The sequence below is a fragment of the Phaseolus vulgaris genome, chromosome 8 (genome assembly GCF_051622355.1).
Source record: "Phaseolus vulgaris cultivar YP4 chromosome 8, ASM5162235v1, whole genome shotgun sequence".
Classification (NCBI taxonomy): Eukaryota; Viridiplantae; Streptophyta; class Magnoliopsida; order Fabales; family Fabaceae; genus Phaseolus; species Phaseolus vulgaris.
Window position 1 is genome coordinate 29,945,519 of NC_143505.1, and position 12,159 is coordinate 29,957,677.

General features: G+C 36.2%; 1 protein-coding gene across 38 annotated transcripts in view; it reads right to left on the minus strand.

Moving 5' to 3' along the window:
- Positions 1-2,032, minus strand: part of LOC137824195 (A-kinase anchor-like protein) — a 40,409-nt gene extending 38,377 nt beyond the window's left edge. For 36 of the 38 annotated variants that reach the window (XR_016515146.1, XR_016515145.1, XR_016515144.1 and 33 more), the window contains exon 1: positions 1,615-2,032. Coding sequence is in view for 29 of the 38 variants with exons in the window: in XM_090294479.1 (XP_090150605.1) it covers positions 1,615-1,656 (42 nt within the window). In the remaining 9 variants the exon portion in view is untranslated. The remainder of the gene's footprint in view (positions 1-1,614) is intronic. The other 2 variants (XM_090294482.1, XM_090294476.1) reach the window with 1 other exon arrangement.
- Between the last annotated feature and the right edge of the window lie 10,127 nt (positions 2,033-12,159).

Sequence of the window (12,159 nt, forward strand, 5' to 3'; positions counted from 1 at the left end):
GGTATGCGATGATCTGGATTTTCGGAACATATTTCTGATTCAGAAACTATTTTTTGGATATAAGGATTTATTTTTTTAATGAAATTTTTGTTTCTGGATTATATTTTTTGAATTATAAATTTTTAAATTTAAAATTTTCAAAAAAGATGATAGGGTGTAAGTTCAAATTGGTATGTTGCAGAAAGAATTTCCTCTTACTTTCAATCCCAAATCACCCCAAGAGTCACATCAATGACCTTGAGAACAAGATCCACTTGAATAAGGGTGAGGTATGGATGTTTCTTCTGTACCCACAAAATTCTTCTTAAAAAACTTTTTCTGAAATACATTCTAAAATTTTATTTTAGAAAACACATTTTAGAACGTATTATACACATTTTTTTCTAAAACATGCTTTCCAAAAAGGTTCACTAGAAAAATCAACAAACCCACATGGTTAAAGGATTAGATTTGACATGTTACAATGAGTTGTCTCTATTAGGAATATTTTTCGGTTAAAATAATTGACAAATGTCCTACTTGAATCATTTCTTTATTTTTTGGTTCTTTTTAAGACCAACGTCCCTTATTTTGCATAATGTCCAATTCTAGGATTATACTTTAGTGATACGTATTGACAAAGTATATCCAACTTGTTCCACGTATTGAATACCAATATTTTTGGATACTTCACTTATACATAATCTTTTAAATCATTTATATCTAATAAAACTACAAGAAACATAACTATATAGTCATTATGTTTTTTACTACATTTTAAATATGTATTTAGCACGTCTTGTTGTTATTAGAATAACCATACCATATTATTGTATTGGATACATATCGTATCCGCATGGAGTATTAACACACCAACCTTAGACCTCTAAAACTGAACATATTAGCTTAAAGTTGACACAAATAGAGTAAAAGAAGCTTCACTTTTACTTTTAAAGTCTAACCGTAACTATATATATGTTATTGAATCAAATTTACTAATATCGGAAGAACTGTGGAATTGAATTGAGTCTAATACAAACTATAAAATAGTGTTTGAATTTATCCTAAATCCATTAAAATTGTTACTTAGCATATGAGTCATGTGTGAAGCCTACGTTGTGAAAGGGTGCATTGAGAAAGCGCATGCTCCATTCACTAGAACTAGGTATAAGCTTGGATATGTGTTAAGTGGAGGACAACACTCATCACAGAAGTTGGATGTGAGATTCAATTAAACGCAATCCAAATTATAAAAACTAATCATTTTTTACTTGAAATCTATTTGACCAAGGGGATGTTTTGTAGATAACTGCACAATTTAGTGCTAAAGAAAATCCTACTTGTATTCCTCAGTATTCAGAAAGGTGTGTATCTTAATATATTGAGATATTGCGTTGAATTTCTTTGTATGCTCAGTGTCTTATTACTATTTTCAACTCTGTTTCATCAAAATAACTCATAACCAAAGGCAAAAGGAAATATTACTGCATAATCAAGTTTAGCAGGAGCATCAAGCAGAAGAAAAACATAACTTTGGAGATAACTAATCTAAGTATTTGCTTCAGTTAAGTACATGTGAAAGCAAGCTAAGTATGCAAAAGTTCAGCCATTAGAAAGCTGTGTAGAAAGACATACCTTAGAAGATGCATCTTCTGGAGAATTGGTTTCAGCTTCCATGTTGCAGGCCTGACCAACTCAGTAGAAGGTGCAGTTGCTTAAAGAGTATTGATGAATTGAACACGAACTATCTTGTATCTATAGTAGTGTATATAAGCGTGTGCATGTGTGTATTAATATTACTAAATTGCCATAAAAGTGACAGTGCCACTTGTAATATGCTAAAACATATCAAGAGCAGTGTACAAGGCAATGGTCCTACTGATAGATTAGTCACATGAAAAATTAATCTATTTCTATTAATTTTTCTCCGGACTATAGTATTTGAACAGTTCTAGTCAACAGCGAAAGCAAGCATAATCATTTATCTTGATGAAGTTGGCGTTTTTGGAGTTAAGGATCCTAATACGAGTCTAATTCTTCTCATCTGCTACCATTGTAGAACACTTCCTTAGTATAAATAAAAGTTGGCAAGTAAATATGTTTTGTCAAACTTTGTTGACAGATTAAAAGTTATATTAATAATCAACATAATATTTACATACACTAAGTATAATATTATTTTATTTTCCATTAATTAAAGTTTAATATATTTTTATGCTTCTAGGTCTTTGATCTCCGGATAGTAAGTTTTGGAGTATTGATCTCTAATAGAAAAAATAAAAAATAACTTATTTATTAATGTTTCAAATTCTTAACTTTATTTTGTATATACATTTTTTTATCAGCAATAATGATTTTTTATATACAATAATTTTAACTTTGAAAAAGTTAATTTTATCTTTCTTACTTTTTCTTTAAATCCCTTCTGCATCAACTGTTCACTCATATTCATTGTCGAAAGTAATTACTAGGAGTCATATAATGCTCATTAAGTCATAATGTTTATAATTGACTGGTTTGGAATATGTCCAAAGATTACATAGTTCTTTTTTATAAAAAATTCTAGAAAAAAAAAAATATATAGTACTTCTGTATGTTAAAATTAATTTGATCCAAGTTAAGGATACAAATTTAAATAAATTTATATGAATTAATTTATCAATTATTTTATTTATAAACTAGTTTTAATTTACTAAAAAATTCATTTGATTTTTTTATATTAGAAATCTTCATACATATATTCCTCCAAAACTATCCATATTGATTAATGGTGATAGCATGGTTTCACTGCTATTAGCATATATGGACATGAATAATTGGCTCAGAATTTATGACACTAGTGGCGTCTTAAATATGAATTGTGATCAGTATTTCAACTCAAAGGTGTGATTCACCAATGGTGCTATATTCTCCTGTAAACAGAATTCAATTCTATTTTAGTAAACTGTTACTTTGGCCAAGTGTAATGCATTGCTTATTGAAATTAAGAATAATTTAAAAATAAGTTTTCAACTTTTTACTTGTTTCATCTAAATTTTAAATTTAATCATTGATTGTCATTTTGATTTTAAACATGTTATTATTATCACTTAAATTATGCATTTTCTAAATTATTTACAAATTTGATTGATGAATTGTAAATTAGGAATTTAAGAAAAATAGTTTCAGAAACTAACATGATATCAAGGTATGTATATTTTTTTGGACAAATAGTGGTGTGTTCTAAACTTTCATAATTATTGAAAATAAAAAGGAGTAATTTTTTTCTCAATTAAATTTTGTCTTAAGTTGTGTTTAAAGTGTCTTAAATTAAGTTGTCCTAACAGTTATTTTCCTATATATACATATTTGAAATCAAATCCCTTTCGACATGATTAAAGAACAAGAACGTAATGATGATCTTGGTTTAGATACTGGTAAATGAACACAAATAGTAAAGAAACTTATGGTTTCTCTTATGATTTGTTCATTTCTTTTATTAATATTTAATTATATTTTAATCTTTGAAATTTAAGCTAAATCGTTTTAGTTCCTCACATTAAAAACAAACAAACTTACTTTAGTTTATTCAAATTTAGTAAAATATAATTTTAGTCTTTAAGCTCTAAATTTGAGAGAATATGATTTTAGAAAAAAATATTTGAAATTTAATATTTGGGAACCGAGTTTTTTTTCAACTTTTAAGTTATTGAAATGTTTCTTTAAAAATTAAAGAATTAAAGTTAGAATTTATCCAGAATTTAAGGGAAGCTTTTCAGTAATATAATTATGACGAGAAAATGCTCTTCGTTGACAAATATTGAAATGAGTGTGTGTATATAATTTTTCTCATAAAATTATTAGAGAAAAATAAGAAGAAAAAACTAAATAAATTTGTGAAAAGTTAAAATTAATTTATCTGTAAATTAATTGTAGAAATTTTGATATATTATCTAAATTTTTAGTTATAAATTTTTATATAAACTAGTTTTAAATTATAAAATATTTATTAATTTAAAAAAAAATGTATGAAAAGTTATCGAAATATATTATAGTATTGGGAATGATTTTAGGTCTATGATTTGATTTGATTATTGCGTAAGGGCTTATGTGGACGGTGGAGGTCGGTAACCTTACCAGTCTGTCTGTCCCATAGATAAGGTGTCTTCCAAGCTGGATAAGTTTTCACAACAAAACTTGAAGGAATTGGCTTGTCTGCTATCCAACATAAAAAAAAAACTGTTTCATTGAGACCACAAATAGAAAAAAGTGGTTTATTTCTCTTCCAAACAATGAGCTCTCTAATTTGGGTGCAACTTATTGTCATTTTGTGATCATTTGAGAGACTATTCATTAAAGAAAAAGTTGAAGAACAAAAGAAAGAATCATTTTCAGACCGACCACAGGCTGAATTATTAGGACCTCCTTAGCCGCCCATACGTCAAAGATTGGAATGTTATTACAAGTGGGCTTAGGCATTTACTCTAATAATAAATTATGCTTTGCTTGCAAAGACTGTGACAGCACAAAGGAGTTGCGTTTCTTACCCAAAATGTGTTTGTTTTTTGGATAAACTATAATTCTCATTCTGTTACAACCTCTCTCACTCCTCATATAGATTGGTTTCTCACTACTCCAACTCTTTTCTGTATCGTGACTTTCGACCTTCATGAGATTTCTACTGTGAGAAATATAAAAATCACAATAAGGAAGGGGTTAAATTATGATTTATACATTATATATTATTCCAGTACGCTCTAATTTACCAAAAATCAATTTAATAAAATTAATTTCAACAGATTAATAAATTAATTTTGTAAACAAAAAATACTTTAAAAAAACATTAAACCTGTTAGAACTAGAAAACACTAATTGAACTTTTTAAAACCTTTTTCAAACACACAAAACAATAAATACAATAAAATATAACAACAATACAAAGAATTATTTTTTATAGTTTATATGACAAATACAAATTTCAGAAAAACAATATTTAATAAAACAGTTGATTTGTTAAGATCAATGTAATTTTATTAAATTGTTTCTATTTCAAACAATTTTATTATGTAACTTATATAAATTATAGTAAAATATATCAAAAGTAGTGTAATAATCAATATCAATTATTTCAGTAACTTCAGTTATTACAGAAAATCAATATAAATATGTAGAAACAAAGACAATAAATTATTTGTGAAAAATAATTGATAGATTATATTAGAACATATCATTATGTAGACAATTCGTAAAGCAGAATAGGGAACACAAAAGCACCAAGAATAATTTTATACTAGTTAACTCTTATAAAGAACTGCATCTATCCCACCTCACACCAATGTGGCTTACACTAAAAACAAAAATTCTTTTGCAATAAATACACAAAATTGTTCTTGAACACTACAAGAACAAAAACACACTGCTAACACCCTATTATAGCATAACTATCCACCAAATAATCTTATCTTGACCAATAATATAATACTGAAAAACAATACAATAAAGAAAAAAATGAATTAACCTGAATTGTGAAACAAGAAATACAACTGGATTTCTTAAATTCAAAACAACAGTGAAATATTTTTCACTTTAACGAGATGATGCAAATTTTGCTCCAAGAAACCACAAAGATTTTTCCAAAAAAATTGATTCGCAAAAACTCTCCTAGATGTAAAAGTTAAAAGCGTATGTGTAACCTTTTTCTGATACAGTGTAAAGCCTTTTTATACAATTTAGTAAAATCAATCTATTAAAAAACTCGAAGTAATATGTTGGTTTTACTTAAAGGAATATAACTTGCATAAAAAGTGATTTTTCTAATATGGAAAAAATTCAAACTGAAAACACTTATTATTTAACATATTAAAACATGGTTTCCCGTATATAAAACATATTTCAGAAAATGCTAATAATCTTAAGTATTTTCAATCAATTGATGTAAAAAAGTAATATATATAAGTTTCCATAAATCAATTTAAAACCAGATGAATAACTTTTTGACAGTTAAAAAAATGTTGGATCCTTATGACAACAAATCTTCGTGTGTGTGTGAGCTCAAAACTCAGCACTCGGTGGTCAGACCTCGGTACATGGTGCAAACAGGTCAGCTCGGCTCTTGGGCCAGAATAGCAGGCCATGTAATTAGGCCCCGGTTGTATGTATAAGTCCATTTTTGTATAATTAAGATAATCCTTCATACGTAAGGCCTAGGCGGCTAGCAAGGGATAATTGTGGACCTAAGGGTGCGCTTAGTGCGCATAAGGTCTAGTTCAAGTAAGTGTTTTCTTTTAAACCTAAACTCATGTGTGTTAGGGCACGTGGAGGTTAGGTTGCATGTATGATGAAAGGTAGCGTAGCACCACGGAGAGGGTGCCTACGTAAACAGACTGGACCCCTAATGTTGGTACATGAGTTGGTACCGTGATGGTTATTCTGTTATTTTTTAATGCACTCCTTGGAGGAAAGATTTCGTTTTGTTGCAACACCAAGAGAGTCTGCCACTAAACAAAATATTTTCTTGTTGAGTATGCTTTCAGTTGAGATTAGATTCTCGTGATGGAAAGTTGTTACAAGAGGTAAGCTATAAAAGGGGTTTGAGACCCCCAGGTACAGGTACGCTGTTTCTTAGACGGTAACCTACTTCTTAAATTCTTATAAGCCCTGTACTGACTTGATCGTTGGAGTGCAATCAACAAGTAGGGTCCCCTTTGTTCCAACGGAGCCACGAGCAATGTAACAAGACGTAGGGCAGATTCGGGAAGGACAAACGGAGCTAGAGCTTGTCACCAAAAGTCAATTGGTGAGAAAGTCAACAGGCAAGAACATTTGGCACCCACCGTGGGGCCCGATAAAACCAAGTCCCACCCACAGTTGTGCTCGAGTCTCTAAACATGATTAGGAATACAAGGAAAGGTCCATTGGGATATGATGGGTATGACAACCCTACCATACAACAGCTTATGGAAACCGTGAGTGCTCTCCAGGAGGAGATGACAACCTCTAGGGCTGAACAAGAGAGACTCATGGCGAAAGCCTGAGCTGAGCAGCTGCTCAGGCAAGACCAGCTGATGGCGGAGATAGACGCGTCTCGAGCAAGCAACGACGAGTTACGCAAGACTAATGAGGAATTGCGCAGGAGTCTACAACAGCTTGACAGAGGAGTGAGGTCCAATTGTCCAACTAAGGGCCTGCCCCAAACCATTTTTGCAGGAGATTATGGACGTTGCCATACCAGCCAACTACATAACACCCAAGATTACTTTCACATGTGTAGAAGATCCTGAGAGCCACCTAACAACGTTCAACGCCCAGATGATTATCTCAGGAGGAACCGATGACATACATTGCAAGATGTTCATGGGTACGCTCAAAGGCACGACATTACAGTGGTTTGTTGGCCTTCCTGATGGCCACATAACCTCCTTCGACCAGTTTTCCAAATTGTTCAGGGAACAATTCATCGTTAACCAGGCTCGACCGTCTGTCCCCTTCGACCTTTTCGGTGTAAAGCAAAGATAAGGAGAACCTTCAAGGGACTTCCTCAACAGGTTTGGGGCGTTTATAGTAAGACTTCAAACCCAGGATGAGTCCTTGGTGGTCCACGCTTTTGGACAGGGGGTCATGTCAAGACAGTTCAGCAATTTGCGATAAGAAATCCAGCAAGGACGTTTGGGGAGATACGACGACAAGTTGTCGCTCACATCGCTGCTAAGGAGGCGGTATCTGTGAAGCGCGACAGCACACACCCATTAAGCTGTGACCGAAAAGAGGTCAGACACACGACGAGCACCCTACGCACCCAGAAAGAACCAACCTAGGACAAAGGCAAGGGACGACCTATGATGGAAGAGTGCCTTCATCCGTTGAGATCTCTTTGGTTGATTGACGGAAGCTTCATGGATTGCAGCAGACAAGGAGCTCATGTAGAGCTTGCAGATTCCTTGAAGGTGAAGGTAAGGTATGGAGAGTGATAGGTGAGGCCTAATCACTTGGTCTAGTGAAAAAATGAAGATCAAACGTCTATCCTAAGGAGGGTAGGAGACAAGAGTGTAATTGGCACAAATTTGGCAGCAATTCACTCATTGATTAATCTTACAAAATGAGAGCCAAGCACCTCAATTTATAGGAGAGAGGGTTGAACATTTTGGAGCCAAAAGTTTAAAATTCAAAATAAAACTCTCCAATGAGAAGGTGTCGTGTGGAGTCATGTTTTCCATGTTTAACTCGCACCTTCCAAGCTAAATCTGTTTCACTCCTATGTTGCCATATGGACGTCCATGTGCTCCATGCCAAGGTATTTTCGTTCTCCAATATACCCTAGACGTTTTAGGGTTACATTAGGATCAAAGAAGCTCAATAAGCCCAATTGTTACCCTAACTAGTCACTTTTAACCCTAACTAGTCATATTTTACTATTGGCCCAAAAACAAGCCCAAAAACCTATACTACTTGGCCCAAATATTTGGTCCAATTATTTTATGCTACTAGGCCCAATACGTGGCCCATGAAATCCTAAATAAATTTATACAATTTATTTAAGCTAAAGCTTGGCCCATAATATAATGTTGACCAGTCAGCAGAAACCCAGTCTTCTTGTGTTCTTCTGACCAAAACTCTAGTTTGTTTTGATGACTTGGAGGTCTTCTTGGATATGTTTGTACATTCCTTCACCCTAGAGTTTTCCTCTTGATTGGGCTTACAAAAATAAACAAAAGCCCAATTAGACCCATATTTGCAATTAAATCAATAAACAACCTCTAGGTCTTCATCCTCCTTATTATATGGTTGTGTGACGCTGGACGATTTCCATCAACCTACCTTTCCACCCAAAGTTCTGGATGACTTACAAGGAGCTGTTGGGTATGCCAGGAATGGCGAAAAAACTGAGGTTCCTCCGAAATCTGACAGGAACTTGGGGTCGCGCAAGGAGGCCTAGTGCGAGTTTCACAAGGGGTTTGGGCATGGCATGGAACACTATATAACCCTGAGCTACCAGCTAGCAAACTTGATAAAAGATGGATTCTTGAAGGAGTATCTGGAAGGGAGATAGGAAGGGTCAAAGGAAGAGACTGCTTCAGTGGACCAAGGACATGAGGTACCTGTCCACGGTGAGCTGAACAACATCTCGGGAGGATTTTCAGGAAGAGCATGTTCCGCCTCCAAACATAAGAAGTACACAAGAGAGGTGATAATAGTCGAGGTGTGGGAGGCTAACCAGCCAGTCGAACCCGACCGCTGCTTTACCAGTGCTGATTTGGGGGACGTGGTCCCACACGAGGATGATCCAGTGGTGATCTCCGTCGTCCCGTGGGAAGAAGAGTACATTGAATTCTTATTGACCAGGGGAGCTCAACTGATGTGATGTTCTGGGTAACGTTTAATAACTTGTAGTTGTTACCTGACCAGTTGAGACCCTACGATGGTTGCTTGTTTGGCTTTGCTGGAGATCAGGTGGAGGTGCGGGGACATGTGGAGCTGAGGACGACCTTCTCAGATGGCATGTTATCTCGCACGATCAGTATCAGTTATTTAGTGATTAATGTTGTTTCAGCCTATAACTTACTTTTGGGAAGGCCATCCTTGAACAGGTTAGGCGTGGTGGCCTCGACGAGGCACATGAAGATGAAGTTGCCTTCTCTCGAGGGAGGGGTGATCATCATCAAGTTTGACCAAAAGGCAGCAAGGAAGTGCTACGATAACAGTCTAAAGAACAGAAGGGGAGTGTGTACGGTCACCATCCAGCCGCAAATGCCAGAGGTGATCACCGGAGATGAGGTCACCAACGAAAGGCGACCTGGGCCTGTTGGTGAGGTTCATGAGAAGGTGATCCAGGGGAAGAAGTTCAAGCTTGACACATCGTTAGGCCAAGAATTGCAAGATAAGATCGTTGACGTAATAGCGAGGCACATGAGTTTTGCTTGGTCTTCTGCAAACATGCCCAAAATAATCTTGACTTCTTGTGTCATAGACTTACCATGGATAAGAAGGTCAGGACAATAATACAGAGAAGAAGGAAGCTCAGCGAAGAGAGACCTCTAGTCATCAAAGAGGAAACCCAACAGCTCTTGAAATCTGGCCACATAAGGGAAATCCAGTACCTTGAGTGGCTAGCAAACGTGGTATTGGTGAAAAAGGAAAATGGAAAGTGGAGGATGTACGTCGACTTTACAGACCTAAATAAGTTCTATCCCAAGGATTCGTATCCACTGCCCAACATAGATTCCTTGGTGGACAACGCTTCAGGTTGCCGACTGCTGAGTTTTCTAGACACGTTCTCGGGGGTACAATCAGATCTGCATGCACCCCCCATGATGAGTGCAAGATCGCCTTCATGACGGAGCTCTCCAGCTATTGTTATAAGGTCATGAACTTTTGGGCTGAAGAATTCCAGCATCACCTATCAGAGGTTAATGGGAAGGATTCTCGCCCCCATGAGTGGACGAAATGTACAAGCGTACGTAGACAACATGATCGTCACCTCGGCAGAAAAGAATCAACATGTCATTGATTTGGAAGAGCTATTCACCATAATAGCTAAGTATAATCTGAAGTCGAATCCAAAGAAGTATGTGTTTGGGGTAGAAGTAGGATAGTTCATGGGTTCCTGCTCCCTGAACGGGGGATAGAAGAGAACCCGGACAAGTGCACAACAATCATAGGGATGAGAAGCCCTGCCACGGGTGAAGGAAGTACAACAATTGACTGGGCGTATGGCAGCTTTGTCCAGTTCTTATCAGTAGGAGGAGATAAATGGTACCCTTACTTCCAGTGCTTGAAGAAGAACAACCGTTTTACATGGACGCATGAGTGTGAGGACCCGTTCCTCAAGTTGAAGGAGTACCTAGCCAAACCACCTGTCCTGTGTAAGCCGCTACCAGGTACCCCCCCTTCGTCTCTATTTTGCAGTTACGGATCGGGCAATCAGCTCGTTCATCGTGCAGGAGCAAGATCAAGTTCAAAGGCCTATTTACTTCGTGAGCAAGGTGCTACAAGGGCCGGAGGTGCGATAACAAGCCATCGAGAAGGCAGTCTTGGCAGTGGTATTTGTAGCTTGGAGGTTGTGCCCTTATTTCTAGAGTTTCACTGTGATAATGATAACTGATCTTCCAATCCGCAAAGTACTCCATAAGCCTGATATAGCAGGTCAGATGGTGCGTTGGGCAGTTGAGCTGTCTGAGTTCGACGTACAGTGCGAACCCAGGGGGCCTATCAAGGGCCAGGTATATGCTGATAAAAAAAAATATGTTGATTTTGTGGTAGAGCTATCCTCAGAAGCCATTAAGGTAGACGATAGTGATTTTCAATGGGTCCTCTCGGTGGATGGATCTTCCAACTAGCAAGGTAGTGGTGCTGGGATCATTCTAGAAGGGCCTAACGGACTGTTGATCGAGCAGGCCCTGAGATTCACCTTCAAGGCCAGCAATAACTAGGCTTGGTATGAAGTCTTGGTAGCTAGAATGTTGTTGGCCAAAGAACTAGGCGTTAAAAGCTTGTTGGTAAAAATTGACTCATTGCTGGTAACCGGGTAAGTCATAGGTGAGTACCAAGCCAAAGATCCACAAATGGCTTCGTACTTGAGGTATGTTACAATTTTGAGGGAAGCTTTCCCCACGTTCGAGTTGGTGCATGTCCCAAGGGAGCAGAACGCCCGAGCAGACCTACTATCCAAACTGGCGAGCTCGGGAAAGGGAGGTCGACAGAGGTCAGACCCAAGACCACTGCAGATGGAATGACAAAGGTCAGTCATGTAGAAACCTTGGAGGTCAGCTCGGTAAAAGAAGGGAGGCACCGATCATTGACACAAGAAACATTGAAGGTGCCTAAAATAAACACTTATGGCTTATCGGGGGAGGAATCGTACCTTTCTGTACTAGTTGGAGCCGAACAAGCCACGTCACTCGGCATCAGTGCTTGACCAACCGAATGAATTGGTTATATCAAATAGAAAATGAAAAGATACACAATAAATCATATAATATTTTGTAAATCCAATAACCATGTGATAAATTAGGTAATACTATTTTATTAAAGGTATGTATCAATACGACCCATTAATGAAATAGTCCACTATTAACACTATAAATAAACATTGTTACACAAGAGTAAGGTACACTTTTATCAATATACATCATACACTCTTAATACAGAGTACTTACTTAATCGTCGGAGAACCTTTTGCAGGTTTACTCCTGATTAAAGAGATGA